The sequence below is a fragment of the Oratosquilla oratoria genome, chromosome 30, assembly GCF_046742065.1.
Source record: "Oratosquilla oratoria isolate Oo_2021 chromosome 30, ASM4674206v1, whole genome shotgun sequence".
In the NCBI taxonomy this organism is placed as follows: domain Eukaryota; kingdom Metazoa; phylum Arthropoda; class Malacostraca; order Stomatopoda; family Squillidae; genus Oratosquilla; species Oratosquilla oratoria.
Window position 1 is genome coordinate 15,210,936 of NC_134806.1, and position 25,181 is coordinate 15,236,116.

Here is a 25,181-nt window from a genome sequence, read left to right on the forward strand (position 1 = left end):
CAAAAAATGAAAAAATCCTCAAAAATGGATAAAGGGCTAATAATAAGGACGTAGGGACAAAACCAAGGGTTCCTGTCCTTAAAAAAAAAAATACTCGTTTATTTATTTATTGTCGTTGTGTATTTCGGCCACATTAGAGTTGTCTCAATTGCCATCTGTATATAAACCTATTACCACTATGCGTAGGAGGGTAATAACTATCCACACAAATTTCCCGCTGGAAATTGGACCACATATCTTTTAAAGCACTTTAATTTCTTACTGAGCGGCCTCTTATGACAGCATACTTCACTGCAGTGATATACTCTTGGTAATATCACCGTGTTATACTCGTTGTAATATCTCCGTGTTATATATTCATGTAATTATATTTGTGTGTGAGAGAGAGAGTGAGAGAGAGGATGAAATTGTTGGACCAGACGTACTTTTGTACAAATTTTGTACTCATTTTAGTTGATTTTTATCTTAGATTTTCATATCGATTTGTGTTGTAACTTGCAATGCAGGCGGCACGCTCTCTCTCTCTCTCTCTCTCTCTCTCTCTCTCTCTCTCTCTCTCTCTCTCTCTCTCTCTCTCTCTCTCTCTCTCTCTCTCTCTCTCTCTCTCTCTCTCTCTCTCTCTCTCTCTCTCTCTCTCTCTCTCTCTCTCTCTCTCTCTCTCTCTCTCTCTCTCTCTCTCTCTCTCTCTCTCTCTCTCTCTCTCTCTCTCTCTCTCTCTCTTATCCCCTCCTTTCCGTGAGTGCAAGAATTATCCTAAACGATTTTGTCTCTGTCTGTATGGTGAAGAATCACTTCTGCTTCTTTTAGTCTGATTGCTGTTGTGCTCTTTCGTTCATCTCCGTGGCACACGCCCCCCCCCTCCCCCAGTTCTCTCCCGATAGCGAAAGAGGCTAAATTCAGATAATACCAGTGAATGGAATGCTGGAATCTGGCCGCCGTTTCGATGCAATTCATATAAATTAATCTCCTGTCATTGATATTATCATTATTAGAATTGTATAATAGTGATTATTATTATGGCATAATAATAGTAATAATAATAATAATAATAATAATGTTATCATTATTATTATAATTATTATAATTATCATTATTATTATTTCTACTATAATGATCGTCATCATCATCTTTTTACAACTACTCACTACCACCACTGACGCTACTAATGCTAGTAGTGGTGGTGTTAGTGTCTCATTATTACCATGTTTGCACCGCCACTGTAACCGAACCGGATCAGGCGATCTGGTAAACAACCCATCAGAGATGTGGGTACTTGCTGATATGTTAGATGTTTCAGTTCCTCGTCCGGGCGGCTGGCGATGGATAAAGATAGTTCTAGCTGGGCCGTTGGCGTAAGGCACCGCTTCCGTGTTGTCTCTGTCAGCTGTGGAGTTACTTCCCTGGACATGATGTGTGTCGAGAAACGCAAGTGATGTCGTCAGACCTACTGTATTTCATTGTGTGACATAAATGACCAGTGTCGCCATTTTGGTCAGTTTCAGTAAAGCACAGTAAAGCGTCCGAATCACACAATCAACAACATCAACATCATTGACACACGTACATACACACACACACACACACACACACACACACACACACACACACACGCACGCACGCACAGGCACAGACACATTCGGGGTCGTTAATTCTGCAGACACGAAGCAAGCCCGCTTAGACCAGACGTTATCAAACATGTTATCTTTCAGTTGCTCTGTCGGCTGTCGTTTTAGACCTCAGGCATTCGACAAATCAAAGAAACCACAACATGTAACGATGTGACGTTACAACGAGCGGTTAGTGTCGTACAAAAACAAATAAACAAGATCTTAACAGTCTAATGAACGTAGCGGATATTGCTTGTTAATTGTCAAAATGGATTTCCCAAATTTATGGTGAATAGCGACTCGAATACTTAAGTCATGTTTGAGAATTGGACCCTGAATGCGAGTGGTCTTGCTTGGGCCTTGTAACGGTTTCCTTGTCGAGTTCCTCGTGATGGATGTGCTTGCTGTGTCGACAATGGGAAAGACGGCCGTGGTTAGCGTCACTGTGTTCCCATGAAAGTAGATTCTTTTCTCGAAGTGAAAAAACCTCTATTTGTTTCTTGTCCCCAATATTTTTCTTTCTCTTTCTTTCCTTCACATGGCAGATTGCGCTTTACGAAAGTGGTTTTGTTTTCTTCAGAGTTTAGGTCAATGTTAAGACCTTTCCCCTTGTTGTGGTCTTGTGTCTAGTAAAACCAGTATGCGCTCATTTCAGGACAATTTATCTAGTTCAAAGGCACGCTCACACACACACACACAAACACACACGCACACACACACACACACACACACACACACACACACACACACACACACACACACACACACACACACACACACACACACACACACACACGTACGTTTAAAGTCAAATTTGACATACAACGACAGACGTTACTTCTTGAGCGTCCCTTTCCCTGTATATTGCAATGAGGTGAATACGCATTGCATCAGTTTCACGTAGGGCGCCATTGTACAGTGAAGATCTATGCGCGTTTCTATTTGGATAGACATGTCAAGGATTAGGATTACTAGCGAGTGGAGTGACTAACTGAATCCTGGGTGGTTTATATGATATAGGCTTAAACCCCCGTGTTGCTGAGGGAGGCGGGATGCCGCGAGGTGAATAAAATCACCCGGCGGCGGCGGGGTGGGGGGCTAAAACAATTGACATTCGGTGTGTGTCTCGGTGCCGCAATGCCGCCTTGGGAGCGATGTGTGTGGGGGTGGGTGTTGTATAGCCACCGTTAAGTTTATCTTCAAGAAATCCATTGCCATGTTTGTTTTGTGTTCAGTGTTATGTGAGGTTTGAGTTTCGAGTGTTAAATATCGTTTCGAGGTATTTGTGCTTGGTGTGCAGTAGGTAATTATCGGGAGAAGCTGGAAACAAGTTAGCAGAGCCTCGTGAAGAACATCTGCCAAACTGCCTCCCACCGCTCAAGGGCGTGCGTGTTGTTTCGTCAAGGTCTACTAGAGGGATCGAGTGTCTGGCTTGGTCTTGAAACGAGACTCGTCAGCAAAGAGCGTAGTAGTAGAAGTAAGGAGGTGGATAACCGTTGTGAAATATGAGGTTAGTGTCTTCTCCTAGAGGTCTTGCGGTGGATCGTTCGGTGGAAACTCGTTCACATGAGGCAAGACACGGACAGAACTCGTGATGGCGCCTTAAAGAACATCAAAAAGAAGTTGCTTCCTGTTGGGGGGGGGGTGAGTGTTTGCACCTGCAGACGGCTCTATTGTCTAAATAAGAACAGTTCAATTCACAGCGGAAACAAAAAACCAGCGATATGACGTCATGAGAAGGTGCAACAGTCACTAGACTACATTTATATCTGAGATAGTGTCTTCGTGACGTCATGTCGTTGATTTTTTTTTTTTTTCACAAAGCAAATTTTTGGTCTAAAGAACACGAAAAAAATACCGCAGACACAGAAAACCTCCCGTGCTTAATACGTCTGTAGACAGCGATGTTGTGGAAATTCGAGATTAGGCACCAGACACAGAGACTCGGAAGACAATATTATGCAGATTAAGACGAAGAAGGATGCCGTTCGTCCTTTCGACCGACATGGGTGGCCGAGCTCACGTAGAAACCACAAGCCTGACTTTCCCCCGCGCATGCGCGAATTGCTATCCGTTCCTTCAGAGGAACATAACGTGACGCGGTGAACGCATGCGCACTCACTGTAAATACTGTTAGAACTGCATTGGCGGGATCGCAAGCGCGTGCACACACACACACACACACACACACACACACACACACACACACACACACACACACACACACACACACACGTATGTAATAATTATTCAGACTCCATCTGCGACGTTTTACTTGACGGAATACGATACCGGTTCGATGCAACAGGGCGATATATCTGTGTACGAGTATAGCGCGCGCACACACACACACACACACACACACACACACACACACACACACACACACACACACACACACACACACACACACACACACACACACACACTAACCACTACATTTTAGTATAGAAGTGTAAGTCGAAACCAGTTTAACCATTTTCCCACCAGGGGGACACCAAAACTGGATGAAATTGTTAGGCTTTCACCATGCTGGCGCCAGACGATTTTATTCAGCTGAGCGGGCAGAATCGGGAACCGAGCTTCCATTCCCGAATGGCCATGATTATGTGTGTGTGTGTGTGTGTATATATATATATATATATATATATATATATATATATATATATACTGTATATATATATAAAATATATATATATTATATATATATATTGATGTTGAGACATTCTGACAGGTTGACGTAAGCGGAGTAGGAAACACAGGAGTCTTAGTCTTGAGTTTATTCCTGACTAATTTCGCAGGTATGCTTTTTCAAGGGAATGGAGTACAAACAGGCTGTGGGTATTTTATACATGGGGTGTATAAAATATATAAGTGTGTGTGTGTGTGTGTGTGTACACACATTTTGCTACCAGGAACCCGGAGATGTATTTGAAGGACCCTATTTTGATCAACTGCAGACGAAAAAGGTCCCTTTGACGGTGTCCCTCGAGGTAGGCGGATCCAAAGGGGGGAAAGAGTGTGTCGGGGGCGACGTTGATTTGCGGTTTAGCCGCAGCTGGAGGCGGCCAGGTTGCGTTTGCGGACCGCGACTGCCCAGGCGTTCCTGAATCAACCTACGGAAGCAAGCAAGCAAGCAAGCAAGCAAGCAAGCCAGGTGTACCGGGTGGCACAAAAGGTCCTGTCCCCGTTCCTGAATTCGGTTGAACAAACACGGACCTCTAGTTGTTTTAGGAACAAATTGGTGAACAAATTTCCCCTAAAATTTAGGGGGAATTTTTTTCACCAATGTATTTCCTTTGAGGGCCAAACAACTACTATGCAAAAAACGCCTTACATGCTAACCAGGGGAATATATAAATCCGAAATTAAATTAGCAAAAGACCCTACATAGAACTTTTGTGAACTGGGCTTTACAGGATGGTAGAGAAATTATTTCACGAAGGATTTTTTTTTTTTTTTTTTTTTTTTTTTTTTTAATAAGGTGACCCCGCCACTCACCACCCCGAGTCCTAAGCAAGAAAGCCTCCTGACGTTAGCCAGAATAAAATATGGAGAATACGCCATTGTGGTGAAGGTGTTGATCAAGTTAACTTCTATTTCACTAAGGTGCCGTCCGATGAACGGAATAGATTAAATTATTTCCCTGATGAGATTGTTGCTCATGAGCATCAAGGGAAGAAAATTGCCCTAAGGTTGAGGGTCGGTAGTATCAACCGTGGATGAAATACTGAGCATTCGCAGATGCCAACAGGAGACCTTTTGGTCCATAACTAACGCGACTCCTCGCCCTAGCGTCACTCTTCCCTGAGGGCAGACGAGGAGGAAGAGTGTAGCCCCTCGGGGTGGCATTCGATCCCCGGATTGGGCACAACACTTGTGCTAAGAGGCTCCCAGGTGTTTCGAGGCTAATTGTGGGGTTAGGAAGAGTAGTTAACGCTTTGTTGCTGTGTTTGGCACATTTCACACTTCTCCAACCCACTCCTCCTCCTCCTCCTCTTTTTCTTCCTCCTCCTCTTTTCATTCCTCCTCCTCCTCCGGCAAAATTCGTTCATTTGACTAAACCTCCACTTGCATTGTTCAGTCAACCTGTCTTGATTTAACGAATTTATTATTATTGTAACCTTCTTACAACCTGGAAACGTGTACTTACGTGCTGCCATGGGATTTTATTCAGCAGAGGAATCCCCCCCCTAATCACGGAGGCGAAGCGGTGGCTCCCTTACATACTGCGTGGCCCTTTTACTGCCGCCAGGGTATTAACCCCTATTAACCCCTTCCCCACTTTCGTTCAGCTCCGTGACGACAACGCCCTTCACCCCCCCTTCCCCTTCCCCCATCTCGGTAGCGAAGTTGTGGCGGGGGTGGGGCGTGGGGACTTTTGGTCACGAGTGTGCATCTCCACCAACGACCTTTCACAAAGATGAAGGTGTATGCATGGGTCACATTGTCCACATTCTTGGGAGGAGGAGGAGGAGGGGAGGTGGTGGTGGTGGAGGTGGTGGAGGAGGAGATGGAGGTGGAGATGGCGGTGGAGGTGGTGGTGATGGAGATGGAGGTGGAGATGGCGGTGGTGGTGGAGGTGGAGTTAGTGGTGGAGATAAAGATGGTGGTGGTGGAGATGGAGGTGGTGGTGGAGATAGTGGTGGTGGTGGAGATGAAGGTGGTGGTGGTGGTGGAGATAGTGGTGGAGATGAAGGTGGTGGTGGAGATAGTGGTGGAGATGAAGGTGGTGGTGGAGGAGGTTGCCCTCCTGAGGATGGGGGTATTGGGGGCAGAAGGCAACCCCTTCACGATGACACTCCCCCTTACCCCCCCGTGTGGACACTCTTATAATGCATATTTTATTCTGGCCAAGTCCAGACGATTTTATTCAGCTGGTTAAGTGTATAGGGCGGGGGAGAAAGCACCTGGTTGCAATGACGTCCCATTTTATCCGAATAAAATCACCCGGCGGCACCCGGAACAAAACTGTTCCATCTTACCTTAGCGAGGTAACGAAACTCTATGATCACGAAGTCCTGACCTCAACTGATTCAAATCAACAGACATTGGAAATAATTAATCTCTATACAATTTGTTATCGTAGTACGACGTTACACGAAATATCCAAAACGTTTGGCGTGAAGACACGTTAGATTTTGTGAACGTAGGTTGGGATAAAATGTAAACACAGGTAAGTCTGGGTGGCAGGAGGCGGGGCTTAGAAATGACGTCATGTCGTCCTGCCCAAGAACTCGAAGTTAGGACGACGCCCATTCCATTCCGCGTGAAATTCTCCCTGTGATTCTCACATCCTCACCTAACTGACCTAAGCTTGCTTAAACCAATTGATTGATAGTTAATATTGTGTTGCCTAGGAACTGGTCTTTTTTCGGGTTGAAATATGTATATACTTGGATATATCGAACCCAAGTAATACCAACCTCACTGACCCCTCTCCCTACCAAAGGGTCGGGATCCCTACTGGTTGGGAAACTCGCGCCCTAATCCAGTATGACAGAACATATAAAAGCGACGTGACGTCATGTCGACTTGGAGGACATTTGCTAAGAATGCGGACAAACTTTGTAAACAGACCCCGGTATGGGCTCCACACTTCGCATGAGACTGAGCTCCACTGTGGGCTTGCAACTCATTTTTATGAGAGTGAGCGTGACATATTTAATGCACTATACGTTTGCTCGGCTGCAATATACATAAATAGAGCTTGCGCGCAGTCTGATCCTCGGTATAATGTGACAGAAGGTGAAATCAGTGATATAGTGAAGGGGATTTGAGGGGAGGAGGTGGAGACAGGAACTCCCCGTTTATCGTAAGAGCAAACGGTGTTTCAGTAGATGTTATAATGAAGAAGAAATTCAGCGATCAAATAAATAGTATCAAAGAAGATATTATGTGTATGGCTATATTTATCTGATGGTGTTTACCTAATGGGATCCCATCTTTTTCTCTAACGGTCAAACTTAGTTTATATTCGTTTATGGTTGGTTATAGACCATACTGTGCCTTATTTCAGGCTGTTTCATGATTTGGCGGTTTTGTCCGGAAAATTGTTTCTTGATATTCTTCGAGTACATATTCTTTTTCAACTCATGACGACTTTTTGTCCCAAACGAAGAGATCTCGTTCATTCTCCTTATTGATCTGAATAGTACAATCATGTCGTATCTTCCTCTTCTTTCTCATAATTGCAGCTCCAGTGTGGTTTATCTGTGGATCAATTTGGGTGTCGCTGATTCTCCTCTCTCAATTGTGATTGTATCCTTTACTTTGTCCGAAAGATCACAACATATTCTGTTCTGTGGCGGATTGGATTAATTCTTTTTCATTCTTCCTCCACCCATGCGGTGAAAATCTACCTTTATGTTTATCAACAAACACACCCACGATTTTATTGAATTGTTTGTCATAACCATAACCAACACCCACAAATATTTCTCGTCTTTTGCATTTGATTTCATTTCCATTTAATAAATCATTGAAAGTCTCGTACTTGTGTCTACTTCAAGTTATTTACACTGAAGTTAACTTTCCACACTTGGCTTCGGTCATACATTGTCCAGATCTTTTAGTAACCGTTTGCAATCTTCGTCGCGATATTTGTATCGTCTGCAAACATGTTAGCGTGGCATGTCCCCCCTTCCGTCTCGTGACATTTATATAAATCTGAAACATTACTGATAACAGTACTGATCCTTTGTGGAATTCCGCTTGTCACACACACACATATATGTGTGTGTGTGTGTACATATAAATAATACGAATAAAATATAGAGTCGCAGTCATTGTTGTGAAAGGTCCATAATATTGCGGCCTTCCCGCAAGTCCTTTGCTTCGGTGATGTGCTGATTCCTCTACCAGCCGGGGGCTCTTCTCCACTGAATGAAATGGCATGGCGTTAACTAGAACAAAATCATTAAATGTCCCATTAATGGGTTGAGTGCCTCCGTGCACAAGTCTCTCTCTCTCTCTCTCGCGGGCGTTTAGCATCAAAATGAAAATGCTCTGAAATGGAAAACACGTACTCCTCCTCCTCCCCCCCCCCTCTGAGGAGCAAGCAGCAGGAGAAAAATAGGCAAGCAGGAGAAAAACGTCTTCCGGCTCTGTTTTCTCGACAGCGAAATGACGTTGGCGTTTGCGGCCGTGGAATGGGGAACCTCTAATTTAGATGGGAACCTCGTGTGGCAGCCATTTTTTTTTTCTTTTCTTTTCTTTTCTGTTTCTGCTCTCATTTGCGCGCTGACCCCGAAGCAAGACGGCCGTGTTTATGAAAACGGGTTGCCTGTGCGTGCGGCAGTGGGAGAAAGAAAGAAAACGGGGGAGGGGGGGGGGCTACCTACAGAGTTTTGTAGGGCAGTAAAATCACGCGGGTCGCCAACGGGGTGAAAATCAGTTCCCGGGGAGCTGTAATGGAATTTGTTTCCGCTATTTTTTATTACGTTTGTTACCGTATATATATATATATATATATATATATATATATATATATATATATATATATATATATATATATATATATATATATATTCTTTCTGTTCTTCTTAAATGAGCGGAAGAAACTCCGGCCTGAACGGGGTCCTATTCCATCGGGGGACACTCCCCCTCCCCCCTTGGGGCCTTGTTCTCTTCGACCCTCCGCCTCCCCCACCCCCCCACATCTACACAAGATCCCCGACCCTCAGCCAGAAGCAACTCCATAGTGTGTCGCCCTTTTGAAGAAGAAGAAGAAGAAGAAGAAGAAGAAGAAGAAGAAGAAGAAGGGCTTGGGTTCCTGGGGGAACGAGGTACATCACCAGTTGACTTCATCCCCCAAAGAGCCGTCGCAGCTCCACGCGTCGTTGCAAAGTCGTGACGACCCGAGAGGACGACTCGTGCCCGCCTTCTTTCCCCTCCCAGCAGAAGTTATTACGACACTTACTCCTCTCGTCGAGTCGATTCGGTTACGTTTGTGGGCTGAATCATCAGTTTCGAATAAACATAGTCATTATTTTACGTCGATCCGTCTTGCGTACTGGGTTGGTTTCTGTCTCTCCCCACACGACGCAAACCCGCGTTCCATTCCAACCGTCGACTTCTTATCCATGAATCCGTCGCCTTGTGCAGGAAACCCTCGGCCCCAGGGGAAACCGGCCACGGTCGTCGGTTGAGCCCATAAGTCAGTAAAGAGACCTTGCGATGTCTGGAGTGAGTGAAGTACGTATTCTGTCTGTCTGGTGACTTCTTCTTCTTGCCCCAGAAGTCCTTATACATAGGACACAGGTGACGAATCCAGTCGCAGCTAAGCACCTCCCTCCCCCTCCCACCACCTCCGTGACGTAATCCCCCCCCCCCGCCTACGGTTATAAACAAGTTTAAGAACATGTCTGGCTTGTTTTATCTTGTTCAGGAATAGTAATGAGTTCTTAATTAAGCTCCTGTCATTTGTTCTCCCGTTATCTCCATGAAATTAATAGCTAGTGATAACAGTGGAGGGACAAAGGGGAACTACCTAGTCAGTCAAAACAAGTTCAGCAAAATATGTTTGTCCCGAGGGCGTGCTCCCCCTCCCCCGCAGAGTTTTTTTTTTTTTTTTTTTTTTTTACCAAAATTTAGGGTGGGGGAAGATTGGTGGGGGGGTTATCAAAATTTAGGGTGGGGGAAGATTGGTGGAGGGGTAGACTTTGCAAGGAGATTGGTGGTGTTAACTTTTTCAACACCCAGAAGTCCCTCCCCCTCCCCTAGAAGCCGAATGAAGTAGTATAACGTTAACCAGAATAAATACTTCAAAGACGGCGGCGCTCTGGTGCAAGTTCATCGAGGTGGTCTTTGAGAACCTGACGCTGGCGCCCTATTGCCGGAGGGAGCCGGATTGGCGGAAGGTCTTCTGTTTGTGCCCTGAGAGGGTGGGGGTGGGGGTGATGGGGCATCTATCGGTGGGACGTTCCGCCCGCATTAGCGCGCTATCTCGACCAGACCACCTTCGCTTGGCACTCTCTCACGATCGCTTGACGTGTTAACCTCTTGAACGGGGCGGCGTATTCTACATATGTTGTCCTGACACCAGACCATTTTATTAACCACCTGGAGGAGCTCACTGTGGTCCTTTCCAAGTCCACTCTTCCTCTCTTCACCTGAATAAAATCATGAAGTGCTAGTAGGAATTAAATCTGTTTTAAACGTCACCGTATGATGTTGACGATCGAGACCTTTTTAGTCGCCAGTCCGCCCCAGCTGAATAAAATCGCCTAGCGTCAACCCTACCAGAGTCTGTAATTACGTCATCGTGGGTTGTGGGAATGGGGGTCACGGGAACAAAGGAGATATTTTCCACCCGGTGAGGAAGAGTCTGAAATGGACGCCGGCCCTTTGGCTCCTGTGGGATGGGGTGCCAAGAGGACACGTCTCGGCGCCAGCCGGTATGAAAAGAAGAGTGCCACCCGGTGAGGAAGAGTCTGCAATGGACACTGGCTCTTTGGCTCCTGGGGGACGTGGTGCCAGGAGGACACGTCTCGGTGCCAGCCGGTATTAGAAGAAGAGTGCCACCCGGTGAGGAAGAGTCTGCAATGGACACTGGCTCTTTGGCTCCTTTGGGGACGTGGTGCCAGGAGGACACGTCTCGGCGCCAGCCGGTATGAAAAGAAGAGTGCCACCCGATGAGGAAGAGTCTGCAATGGACACTGGCTCTTTGGCTCCTTTGGGGGCGTGGTGCCAGGAGGACACGTCTCGGCGCCAGCCGGTATGAAAAGAAGAGTGCCACCCGATGAGGAAGAGTCTGCAATGGACACTGGCTCTTTGGCTCCTGGGGGGCGTGGTGCCAGGAGGACACGTCTCGGCGCCAGTCTGTATGAAAAGAAGAGTGCCACCCCGGGTATGCAGGAGAGGTCGGGGTGGGGTGTGGGGGTGGGGGGATGCCGGTCTCCAGAGGCAGAGCGCCCGTGTCCAAGGAGACTTAAATAGACCCCCTGAGGGAGTTGGTTTGTGGGGATGGGGCCGGGGACGTATTATCATTCCTGTGTGGCACCTGGCACCTCTCGAAAGTAGATGGATGGATGGTGGGAGGGGAGCCCGCTTATCGGTGTCTTGAGCTCAAAGTGCTGCACACCACGAGGGAGTGTGGTGTTGTGCACTTGCTCCATGAAGAAATATCATGTGTCGGTATCAGTGTGACATGGGCGAGGTGGGATTCGAATAAGCTCCACCGCAAGGACTCGAACCTTTGCGTTAGCGACTGCAAGAACTCGAACCTTTGCGTTAGCGACTGCAAGGACTCGAACCTTTACCTTAACGACTGCTTATTATGAAGCAAAGACTCGAGGCTATCATCCTTACTTCATAATAAGCAGTCGCTACGGCAAAGGTTCGAGTCCTTGCGGTGGAGCTAATTTTCCATTTGTCAAAATGACACACGAGATGGGATTCCATCAGCACGACCTGGCATTGGCTGCATGAGTTTTATGAAGTCCGTATTTCAGAGACTTCAGTGATGTCCCCACAGACCAAAGTCACGTAGGGGAAAAATAGTTCCTTTACTGTCCCTCCGTTCTCCTATCCTTCTAAAATTTCTCTTGTGCCACCTGTAGAACCCCACCTCTTCGGTACAGTATCATCCCCGGGGAAAGAAGCGCTGGTTATCGTCAGTGTAGTAGTAATGCCCTCTAGCATTTATATATATTTATTTATTTATTTATTAGTTTGTGGGCAAGATGGGGGTTTTGTTAATCGGGGGTGAAAAAAGTGGTTGGGGGTATTTCGATGACGACGCCCAGAAGTTCACCAACACCTTAATTTAGATATCAAAAGGGAGACGTTTCGACGTATAATGTTACTGTCATCGGCTACTTCGAATTGCTCAGAGCGAGCATAGTGCACAGTTGTGGAAAGATGATCCTGAGGCACCAGCGCGCCATGTCGGGCGGCTAGTCGATGGTGGTGTGTGGCAACTGAAATGCGTTCAAACGCGTTTCTGCCTTTCGTGGTAACGATACGAGCGTTCACGTTTGTGAACAAACGAGTATCATGCCACTCGAAGCTATGGCTGTTTCTGATATCCGCGTTTATACATCAACTTGGGAAACAATGTTTAAAAATGAAAACATGATTTTTCAAGTATCACTGTGTGGTTTATGGTTTAAATGGACGAGTTGCTATGCCGTTTGCTGACTCACGGAGTGGGTACAGAGTGTAATAAAATCGCCTAGCGAAAAGCAGAACTAAAGCTTCGAAAGCACGCTGCATTATAAAGTAGTTGAAGAAATTGAGGATAAAAAATGAATATTTAATTATCTGTTCTTCTTTCATACATGGTCTGTAAGGCTGGAGACCTGAAGTTCCCTCTCATAGTAATAGTAATAGTAGCCTGTTTAGCGGGGACAAACATTGTCATTAGGTCTATAAATAGATTAAGAGTGCGATAAATATTTCCGAAAGTTCATCTTTGCCTTAAAACGTCATGAGGTAATAGTTTTCTTTCGCATGAGTTATTGAAATAAAAATCAGGATTTGCCTAATACTTTTGTCAGAGTTATTTAATAAATTTTATCAGTATGTCTCCTAACCTGATATGTATCTTTTAATATAACATAACCCAATCCAGTGATTATGCTAATAAGGAAGCTTACGTTATGACAACATCGTGGTCATAATTGCGCCTTTGGCTGTTGATCTGGAACGCCACTGAAGCACAGTTGTGACAAAGATGTTCCCGTTACGTATTTTTTTTTTATTAATGGAGTCATTGGGAATAATTACAAACATCATCTTCAGCCAGTCATCACCCAAGCAGTTCTTTCTCGCGCCGCAGTCGAGGTGACGTCATGTCGTGTGCCGTGAACTCGCGCCACCACGTCCGCCCTACGGGACTTGATGTCAAGTTTTCCCCTTTGCAAAGTTTTCCCTCTGAAATGTTTTCGTGGTCCCCTGACGTGGGGTCGGTATGTGCACCCTTCTTTGAAAAAGTCTAAATCCACGACTTCATTCTCTCTCTCCCCTCCCGCTCTCTCTCCAAGCTTACATTGAGTTTTGTGCGAAAAAATCTCGAGTATATATGACTGACGGGTGTGGTCCATGTCTAGCCCCCAGCAACTACCTACGGTGACGGCATCTTGGCTAACTTCACATTTTCGAGCATATTTTTTTTCTACTAAATAAATGGAAAAGGACAGCAAAAAGCAATGAATAATATTTACTAATCTTCCGAACATAGATGGCTTATATACTTAATCTTCCAAAGTCTAATAACAACAGACCATTTTACTGTCATAATGTGGGTCCCAATCAACTGAAACCCCATTTTAATTCGATTGCCCCTTCCCCCCTCAACTGAGTAAAGTCGCCTGGTTAAAAAAAATAATGTCAGAATACGCAACTATGTTGGAGGGATGAAAGAGATATCTTTCCCGAATCTCCCAGAGAGACGTATGAAACACGCCAGCACGCGTAGGGCGGTACGGGTGGGCGCTGATAAAGGTTTTGTTTAGTTAAAGTTAAAAAAAAAAATCTTTATTTCTAGCCACGAAAATGTTCATATCTGTGTGCGTGCCGAGAGAAAGGTTTGGTTTTGTCGGCTTCAGGCTTCTCGCATGGTAGGGCTTGGTCGTACGGGAGATATTGTATTGTAGTTGGTGTTAACACCATGGCATCTGGGAATCCGCCGCTTTATGTTTGGGGAGATATTCAGTTTTTGTTAGAATGTGTGTGTGTGTGTGTTTTACACACACACATATTTATTATCTTTGTAACTGTGAAAGGTGTGGACAAACTTGACAAAGGTATGTGATCACGTTAGGAAAGAATATCAAGATGACACAGCAAGAAATATGAGAGGACGGATTGTTGGAAGAAACTTCAGGGAATGGAGTTTTTCGCCGAAACGCATTCATTTGGGGAAACAAATTAAGAAAGGAAACGGTCCAAATAGATGACATAGATAAATTTAGAACAAAGTTTTGTAATTAGGCACAGACGGAACACACGATCATAGCTTCTATCCTGTGAAACACAATTAGGTAAATATATTGTGTTGGTGCGTGGAACAACATGGAAGAAATAGTGCAGTCAGACAACAAAGCGATTTGGAAACCGAAGTTAACCGAAGGAATTACTGAAACGGGACTCGGAGAGCCTAGATCTGGTCCTATATATTACAATTTGGTAAATACACGCTTTTATTTTTATTTGTTCATTTATTTGTGTATTTCGTTTTTATTTTATTATTATTATCATTATTATTATTATTATTAAAATTTACTTTGCGAGCCGAAGAAAAATTAATAAATTTCTCCGGAACCATTCTGGGCTGGGTAGGGAACTGCTATGAATAGTAAAGCAGTTGTTCCATAGAGAATGCACCCCCTTCACCCCCCCCCCCATCCCCTTCCATTCCTGCAGGTCCTTTTCCTCGTCCACTGACCACCGCCGAGGTATTATTTCCTTGACATTCCGACTGTGGCCGGGCGATTTCATTCGTCTCCGTGGCACCCCGCTGGCACCAAAGGAGCCTAGTGCTTATGCCGGGTGGCACTTTTCCTTTTATCGTCGTCTCCCGCCAGATGATTTTATTCGTGAACGTGATAGCTCCCTCGGTATGATTGACGTTCACACCAAAAGATAGTGAAGCGGCTTCTGCAAAGGTACATTGTACCTATCTGGATCACAACCGCGAATGTCCACAATATCATATGCACTGTATGTGCTTTTAGTTAAATTGCATACGTTTAATAAAACGCTGATAGCATCTTTTACCAAATACTCGTTGTATGAATAATTTAAAAATGTGTAGTAGCGATTCTGGGCATCGCTACCCTCCTCACCAAAGGGTCACGAACGTGACAAAGAAAAATTGACACACCCGGTCCAGAAAGGGCTAACTAAACGATATTAACAACTTCTTATGTATAATATTAGAAGTCTAAATATGTACAAATACCTTACTATGTGTAATTGCAGTACGTAAAATGTATAGCAACTTGTACCAAATAATATCCAGAAATGGGTAGCGACTACAGTAAATGTTTACGATGTGACACAAATCTTAGAAATGAATGCACGTTTTTATTTATCTTATTCTATTGATTTATATATTATTTTTTGTGTTTTCGGTGCCATGCGTCTTAGTAAATGTACCATTGCCCTTTGCAGGAAGTGCGCGAGCTTCTTCACGGATACCTGGTTCACAGCGTCCAGCTTCAGCCCTGCAGCGGGTCGGCGCGCGTCCTTCTGGCAGAACCCGAGGTCCTGGAGACGTGGGCGCGCAACACGACCTACTCCCTACGGGGACACAAGGTCACCATCGTCCCCTCGGCCACTGAGGGGCTCCTGTGCGTTGCCAGGCTCCCCTTCGAGTTTTCCGAAGAAGACTTCACCGCACTCGTGGCCTCCCTGGGCGAAGTGTCCTACTCCTTCCTCATGTGCTCCGAGAAGACAGGTGGGACTCGACTCGCTGCCAGCGTTTATGTGGACTTCGGAGAGGAGTCTCTGAAGGCTTATCACTGGTTGCACACAAGTTGCAGTGTCGGTGCTCTACACAGCCTTGGTCAACTTTTGTAGCTAAGAATATTTTTTTTAAATCATTGACGAACTCATATTCCCCCTTGCTAAACTAAGGCTGTACTAGGCAGAAACCTGAAATATATATTTCTTTTCATTATATGGTAAACACATACTCCAATATCTATATTGTACATACAATATATATATATATATATATATATATATATATATATATATATATATATATATATATATATATATATATATATATATATATATATATATACTGCACCAAGCCTGGACACCAATTGTTCACATCGCCCCCACCCTGCTGCCTCCCCCCCAGGTGAAAGCAAGTGCTACGGTTTTGTGGAGTACACCAACAAGGAGGTGGCCCTGCAGGCCAAAGCCCTGCTGGAGGGCCGCGAGATCCGCGACACCCAGCTGGTTTGTGACTGGATCGACCCATCCCACGTGACCTTTGCCTCCCTCCATTCGACCTGCCTCTATGTGGACCGTCTCCCCAAGGACTACCGCGACATGGGAGAGTTCAGAAGGATCTTCAGCAAAGTAGTCAACCCACCCTATTGCCAGGTAAAGAGACTGTACTTCAGGAAGGAGAGAAGAAAACACAACTGAACACTGAGGGTGAAAGACTGTGTTGCTGAAACTATATCTCCCAAACTATGAATCATCTTCATAGGGATAAGGTTGATGCTTAAATCTCTCTCTCTCTCTCTGTTTCCCTTCCCTTTTCTCTCTCCTTCTCCATCTGTCTTTTTCCTTTTCCACCTGTCTCTCTGCTTCATCTCTTTCCATCTCCATCTCTCTCTCTCTCTCTGTTTCCCTTCCCACTTCTCTCTCCTTCTCCATCTGTCTTTTTCCTTTTCCACCTGTCTCTCTCTGCTTCTCCATCTCCATCTCTCTCTCTCTCTCTCTCTCTCTTCTCCCTGTACACTTGAGCTTCTGTGTGGGGTGTTGTGTGCATCACTGTCAGTCCCATTGTAAAGATACCCACTTATGATAATGTATTCATACAGATTGTTCTGTTGCAGATTGCTATGAAGAATGGCGCCCTCCAAGACTGGGGTTTGGTAGAATTCATGAATCCTGAGGATGCTGAAGAAACACAATCACATATCAACAATTACCGTCTCAAGGGCAGCAGTATCCGTGTTCAGTATTGCATCCCTGGTGTCCGTGCAATCAACATATATATGAAGCTCCTGAATGACCCGGTACGGTTTTGAATCATTCCTACTAGCCTCTTCTTTTGATACACAATTGTAAATAAATGAACCTGATGCAGTGACACACAGTTTTGTACTGGTTACTGATGTAGGACAGCCGTAAGGTGTTCATGTGATTCTCCAGTGTTGCTGCAAAGTAAATTACAAATTGTCAAATTATGCAGAAGTATGAGCATGGTTATGTTGAAGATCATTCAGGCTTTGTACTAGGCCGTGTAAGGTACATATGTTTGCATACCAGGAACAGACTAATTGACTAATAGGGAGGCAGATTGAATTAGTAGTTTTTCAACAGTAACCATCATTTTCATGCTTGAGGACAATTATCACACTAAAGAGATGATGGTAAAGGAGAAATTTGAAGAGGGTAGCTGAATGGAGGGATTGTAGAAGTATAGAGTAATTAGTTTTTTTTTTTTTTTTTTTTTTTTTTTTTTTTTTAGTACAGAATTACCTCTTTATTGTAAAAGAACACTGTATGACTGGTTCATAGGAATGTCACTGAAGTCTGAAATATTGACTGTATAAAACTTTGCAGGCAGTACCTCATATGGGGATAGGGCCAACTGTAGAAGAACAAGGATTTGGAGGGAAGGACAGTCATAATTTGGTGTATAGAGGCTTATCAAAGTGGGATGTCTAAGGTTCACACAGTTTTACTTCCAGCCACATATTTGCTCTTGATAAATGACCATGACCCCCATCTTTTGTATTTCAGGGTCCAAAACGTCGTGGAGCATTGTTACCTGAGCCTCCTGCAAACACAGTATTCACACAGCTGCAGAACCTTGCCAAACAAAATCCAGCTTGTAAGTATCATCTATGTGGACTGTATTGTTATTGTTTAATATGTCCAGATTATGGGATACATCTTTCAAAATATTATACCATTTCCATTCTTATATTATTTTGTAAATTGCAATATATCTTTTCTGTATATGAATCTGACATATGATTTACATTTTTGAGTTGTCAGTTATTGCAAGTGAATTTATAAAAAAATAATCAAGTAAAGTTGGATAAAATATTTGTAGACCATTGGCAAGAAATACAGAAGAACCTTTAAAGGGGGCCTGGAAGTTGCTTATCCATATCCTGTAGGACATTCTGAATGTTTTTTAAGTTGTATATAGAAGTGTCATGTCTCCCAGCCTTGCATCTGACCCTGGCAATAGACAAGAGACAGGGACGACCCTTTGTCCACAAAAAAGCTAAGATAGAAGGGACAATAAATAGGGATGTAGGGTGGGTGTATCCTTTGGCTAGGCCACCCTCATAACAGGAAAGGAATCTTTTGGTATATGTATGCATGATGTATGTATATATGTAAATAGATATTTTGTTCTTTGTCATTAACATGAAAGGAGTGGTCAACCTGCAGTGTTCTTTCAAAAGATCTTTGTACCTGTATGTGTTTACACAGAATGAAGAGTATATGATACATCTAGGTTGAGGTCTTTGAGATAAGAGTAATAGCAAGTAAATCATCAGCACCGCATTAAAACAAAATCAACAGAGAATTGTCCTGAAAATATACCCTCCACTAAAGATGAATGCACCATACTAAAGACATACATACATACATATACCAAAGGCTTTTTCCCTTAATATGACACTGCTCATCTCGGACAGCAATACAAAATTAATTCTTAGAGTGATATGTGGGCCATTTTGGGGGCTGTTGCTGGATGTCTTATATCCAAGGGTTTTGAGTTTTATGCAAGAGGGAATTTAGGCAGCTGATTGACTGATCACAGTTGATAAACAGTTACAAAATCTCCCATTGTATTTCAGTTGCCAGCAGTTTGCAGAACATCATCCTTACCCAGATCCAAACTTTGCAAAGTGGTTTATGCACGGACACTGGAACAATGGGGCCATCTCATGCCCAGTTACAGGAGGCCCCACCACAGCTACATGGAGGACCACCCCCCATCCGAGGGGGTGCCCCAGTGCAAATGCACGGACCTCCCCCTCCTCCCCCTCAGAACTCACATGCCCCTTGCCCTCCCATGCGGCCTCCGATGCGAGCTCCTCCTCCTCCTCCTCCTCCAACCTCAATGAGCCTTAACAGCAATGCACAGGCAGCCCTGGTCATCCTTTTAGCAGCACAGCTCCAAACACAGCAGCAGAACCACAAGTTCAACATCAGCAGGGAGGATGGAAACAATCTCCTGTCAAGTCCACATATTATGTCCCTACTGCAGTCCCTGGTTAAGCAGGGTGACCCACAGTCCCAGCAGCCACAACAACAGCCACAGCAGCAGCAGCAGCAGCAGCCCAGTACTACTGAAGTGCCACACCCTAATGGCTTCAGTATGGGAACTGGTGTTCGCCCTGTCAAAACAAATTACCAAAATGGATTTCACAACAACTTTGCAAATAAACAGCCCATGAAGGTAAGTGTGATGAGTTTTAGCATCAGAACTGGCAGGTAGGGTGGATCGAAGAGTGATGAGATGGTTTAGGTAAATGGAAGTACCGAGTGAGGAAAGTAGCTAAAAGTATGGACGTCTGAGGCAATGGATTGACCAATTGATAGGCATGTGGGATGGGTGTAGGGCAAATGCTTTGACTGGCTACCTCCTTCTTAAGGGGGAATAAGCCTTTTGGTATATAGATAGATTGGTAATGAATACCTTTAAAAGAGGTAAGTTGACAGTAACACTGGATATGAAAAATGTAATTGTCTCTCTCTATTTTCAGACACCGCTGCTACCCACACCCAACAAGAAAAATGGCAGCACCAGTGGTGTCAGCGCTGATGGCAACACATGGGATGAAGCCCCAGCACATCCTCCCCCTGGCAGCCAGGACCCGTTGTCACCACTCTTGTCAGGTGTTCTAGGTCAGGTGCCGGGACTCTCCAAATCTGGCAAGGAGGACCTGACATCAACCATCTCCACACTCCTTTCCAATGCACACAGCCTTCAGCAGCTGCTTGGTTCCCTGCAGGATGAGTGCCCGACGGTTGCACCAGCCCCACCTGCTCCTCCAGTAGTAACTGCACCCCCCATGCAGACAGCACCACCACAGATGCCTCATCAAGCCCCACCAGTTGTTTCGTGTGCCCAAGTCGTCACGAGGGTGCCCCATCCCCCACCACAAGCCTCTCTGTTCCATCCTGCTCCCCCGAGTAATGCCTTAATGTCCATGTTGTTGCAAGCAGCAGGTCAGCAAGCTAAGCCTGCTTTGCTTGGTGATGCTCCGCCACGCCCACAGCCTTTCATGCCTCATCTTGTGCCCGTCACTTTTGAGCAGCCCCCACCCCCTGTCTCTGTCTCCTCTGCCCCCACCTATGTGTTTGGAACTCCTGTATCCTCGAGAGTGACCCCGTCTTGGTCCCCCCCTCCCATCTTGCAGACTGCAGCTGTGATACCATCTGCTCCCCCAATCCATCCTCAGTCTCCTCGTCTTTTCAGCCCCGTATATCTAACACCTGCCAAGGGAATGGCACCTGCACCCCATCCAGGATTCAGCACTCCTATTGGCCAGAAACGCAAAAGCAGCCATATCCTACCGTCCCCAGAACCCTCACCAGAAAATGGTTATGTGGGTCAGCACTCTCAGGGCCTAGGAGGACATTATGCTGACTCATATATTATCAAGAAACTCAGGAAGAATTAGCAGAGCTGGCCTGGCAAGCAAAGCCACAGTGCTGGAAGGCATAGGTGTGGGGTTCTGAGTGAGGAGGGGATATGAGCTCCCATGTAGTTTACTGCAGTCTTACCTTGTGTCTTGCATGGGGACATACCAACCCAAAACATTTCATATCACAAAATGAAGTGCCTTTCCATCGCAAGTATTTCACAGTTTAGTGGCTCTTTATTTATCAATGCATTTACAAATAGAAGATCTGATATAATTGTGGTTTTCTATGGAGTATTATTTTCATACTAGTACTGTAAGACCTTTAAGTGTCAAGCTTGGATCTCTTCCATTCTAAAGTAGAAGAAGGACACATGGTCAGATTCATCTTGACAAAACTACTCTTAACTCCCACAAGTAAAGTTTTTGGATGAGCACAAAAATGTTGTACATGTAAATAAATAAATATATATATATTTGGTGAATGATATGTTACTAATGGGAGAGTGATACGTAGGCAGACAGAAGAACCCACCATCAAGGCCACTGTGTGCAGCTTTCCATATGGCACTGCAGCTCTTCAAGGCTTTCCAGCTAGGGCACAAGGTTTCTTATTTTTATGTGCATGTATTTTGATGAGGATGGGATAGTATTTAGAAGGATGCCTGTGACGGGCATTAGTATTTAAGCATTAGTGAAGGTGGGAGGCTATACTTGGCCAAGGGCATTAATCATGAGTTGGCCGCATTGTTCCATTGTAGGTCATAGGTGTTATGTGTTTTTGACTATTGTAAGAAACTAGTGACGACTTTTAACAGCCCACGATGACACTACAGGGCTTACTTTGGCCTCATTTGAAGATGCACACAGCTTGAACTGAAGCTGTGCAGTGCCAAAGTTTCAATAGAATGTGAAGGTTTGCCCATAGCACCTGCTTGCACAAGGTTGTCATTGTCTCTGTGTGTGATCACAGGGTCATCAGCTTTATACATGGTGGCGTGGATGTTGTTGAGGGTCCAAATACTTTTGTTTTCAAACCACTAGAATTATGTAATGAGATGGGATGGAGGGCATTATTAATATATGGAAAGTAGTGCTAAAATGATTGTAGTGGGCATTGTACTGTACATATAGGGACAGTTTTGTCCTTTGCCACACTTCAGTTCAGAGGAGGCAAGCCTGTAGCTATGGTGGCAAGGCTTCACTTGAAGGTTGTAGCAGCTTTGTAGCGCCATGTGCACCATGGGCTTGCCTTGCCTTCAGCACGGACCGTGGCCTTTCTGCGCCGTGGATCTCGTTAGCCGCATCAGAGGTTAAGCTTCTCAAACCCTTATATTCAAGCTTCTTGGTAAACCTGTCTTTGATTTCTTGTTGGCTCTTTTGTAGCATTTTGTTTGATGCACACCATCAACACAGACACCTTCATCACACAGACAGTGAGACATGTACACGAATGCATTTTGGCTTATGTGTATGTTTACACATACATAAACATATCTACTTTATATATGAATATATATATATCACAAGCAAACACATATGTATGTATGTATGTATATTTTATTCTTATTTAATTTCTAAGTAGAGATAGAGGTACAAATGAGACAAGCATGTGGCATCAGACCAGAGGCAACATGCATTAAGAAAGAAGCAGAAAGTATACCGAACTGCTGTACAGGAGTTTAGGGGGAGTGACAGGACACTGCTAGCCTTTCTACACTGGCGGGATACACATCCTGCTGTCACAGGGATACACATAGAAAACTGACTGTCATAAACTTTTCCTTCAACTCTTCTTATAGCTTTTGAAGGCATACTTTCAGGACGCTTACATGTGCTGTACTCTATACCTTATACAGTGTCATGGTTCCAAGTACATTATATAATATTCATCACTAAATGCAGTGGCATCCAGACCACATTTTATAGTGGGAACTATAAATATAATGGTTGTTTAAGGACAAGAATTACAAAAACACTTATGGGGGTATCCATTACACTGCATGTAAATACCCTACATGTCACAAATTTGGTACACAAATGAGCTGTCATTTAATCTTTTTTTAAGTAAAATAGCAGTGGACACTACCAGTAAGGACAAACCAGGCACATCAATGAGACACCTGCTCGGATGTTACTGGACTTGAGCCTTCAGCATGCTGCAGGGACACTCCTCCAATTGAAAATAGATTTCTGCAGATAACAAGAGTTATGTTAATAGAAAAATAAGAACAATATTTGGCAATTTTGTGACACATTTACACAGTGCCTGTCCTGTCTCCACTATCTCCTGTGGTAAGCATTTGGTGTATTGCATTTCATGCTTCATTCTTATTGTGAAAAATATGTTATACTGTATTCACTTCATTAGCAGTACTGTATGCTGTATTACCCCATGTGTGTTATTGTATGCTATATTTACTTTCCTGCATGCTGTATCCTACTTGCCTGTGTGTATTTATCAAGCATGCAGTTTTCACTGCAGATTTAACCAAGTGTAGCACAGTAGACTGTATCCTCCTTGTGATGACAATTACATTTGGTATACAGAAATGATGCCTTGGTTGTCATTTCATTGTTTTAGTCATAGCCTTTTTCATGTATGGCTGTGTGCCTGTTTTGATAGGAGGACACAGGCTATACTTGGCCAGCAGTCTAAAGTCCATGCAGCATAGGTGTACAGTATGCATGATGTACAGTACAGCATGCATGATGCAGTGCAGCTGGTGTACAGCCTACGTAGTGAGGCAGTTTAGATATTTTGTTCATATGCAGCTATTGGGAGTGGGTGCCACTGCAGTAGTCTCATAATAACACAGTCTGTAATCATACACAGCCTTTTATTTTCCTTCCTTGTGCTGCTGTCAACTAAATATTGATTTACTTTTATTCCTGACAAACTTTCATGTTAGACTATAACATTTAGGGCTTCAATATGACATACTTGGCTGTATATAATCTTTAAGAAGGAATGATGTGTTTTAAATATATTCATCTATCATTTTCCTTTAATAGACCTCACAACTTATTAAACTACATTAGAACAAGTGGCATTCTGCAAAAGCAACCTGACTTGGAAATTTAGTGTGTGTATGTATGTGTGTTTATGTATATGTATATATACACACACACACACACATACATACATACCCATATGGAATATCTAAGGCCCTTTCCCCCTTATAAGGGGATGGCTGAGTTGAAGTGTACACTTCCATCCCTGCAGAAGGCCCTGATAAGATCTCGGACATCTATATAAAACATATTGGCCCAAATGCAATAAAGGCCTTGACTGATACTTTCAACCACTCCTAGGTATACAACAGAATTGCAACAATCTGGAAAAGAGCTCATATAATACCCTTATTAAAACCAAACTACAAAAACAGCATCCTGCAGACCCTTACTACTATCCACCATATCCAAGCTGATGGGAAGACTAATGGCAGAAACATATGTAACTGACCCACCTCCCCAACCCAACCAGCACGTTTCTCACAAACAACACAAGTGCTGGAGGGATTTAACAAAACACTACCAACAGTGGTAACAATAGACATAAACAAGGCACTTGATAAAGTTCCTAGATACATAGTATCAAAAGATCATAGGCAGAAATCTACAATAATAACAAGGAATGGCTAACCCAAAGCAACCATACTTCTGGGACTAAAAGATTGCAAAATGGAGTTCCCCATGGAGCAACACTTTCACCTATACTATTTGACTTCTTCACACAAGATCTCCCAGCACTAGATCCAGAACATAATACCAAAGTACTCGCACAGATGACATTACAATAACCTAGCATAGCATCCACAAAATAACTAAGAGCACTAGCTCACCTAGATAAGCTAGAGTACTACATACAAGCGAGGTAGCCAAAGTCATAAGGCATAATTCCACTCCTACCCATTTCTTCCCCACTCATTCCACTCCTATTCACCACCCCTCCCTCCCTCCCTCTGTTCATGGCTCCTCCTGGATGACAGCTCATCCCTACATCTTGCCCATTGCCCTGAGTCAGAAGCAATGCAGCAAGACACAGCACATCCACAGCAAACTTGCTTCATTTAATTTGTGACCCCCTCTCTGTCCCCTCATGCAGAAAATGGGAGGATGAGGAGAAATCCCTTTGGGCTGCGTCAAAATATCATTCACACATAACCACAACCTAACCTCCCATCCCCAACTCACTCCCTTCCATGCATCACAGTATCATCCATATACAACCATTCTTCACAAACATTTTCTGTCTTCTCCCTTC

At 44.2% G+C, this 25,181-nt stretch overlaps 1 protein-coding gene across 1 annotated transcript in view; it reads left to right on the top strand.

Moving 5' to 3' along the window:
- LOC143041033 (uncharacterized) overlaps positions 1-23,904 on the top strand; it is a 751,767-nt gene extending 727,863 nt beyond the window's left edge. The window contains exons 3-8 of the mRNA XM_076212625.1: positions 15,726-16,011; positions 16,423-16,670; positions 17,132-17,314; positions 18,045-18,135; positions 19,121-19,725; positions 20,033-23,904. Of these exons, the coding sequence (XP_076068740.1) occupies positions 15,726-16,011; positions 16,423-16,670; positions 17,132-17,314; positions 18,045-18,135; positions 19,121-19,725; positions 20,033-20,953 (2,334 nt within the window). The 3' untranslated portion in view covers positions 20,954-23,904. The remainder of the gene's footprint in view (positions 1-15,725; positions 16,012-16,422; positions 16,671-17,131; positions 17,315-18,044; positions 18,136-19,120; positions 19,726-20,032) is intronic.
- The last annotated feature ends 1,277 nt before the right edge of the window (positions 23,905-25,181 follow it).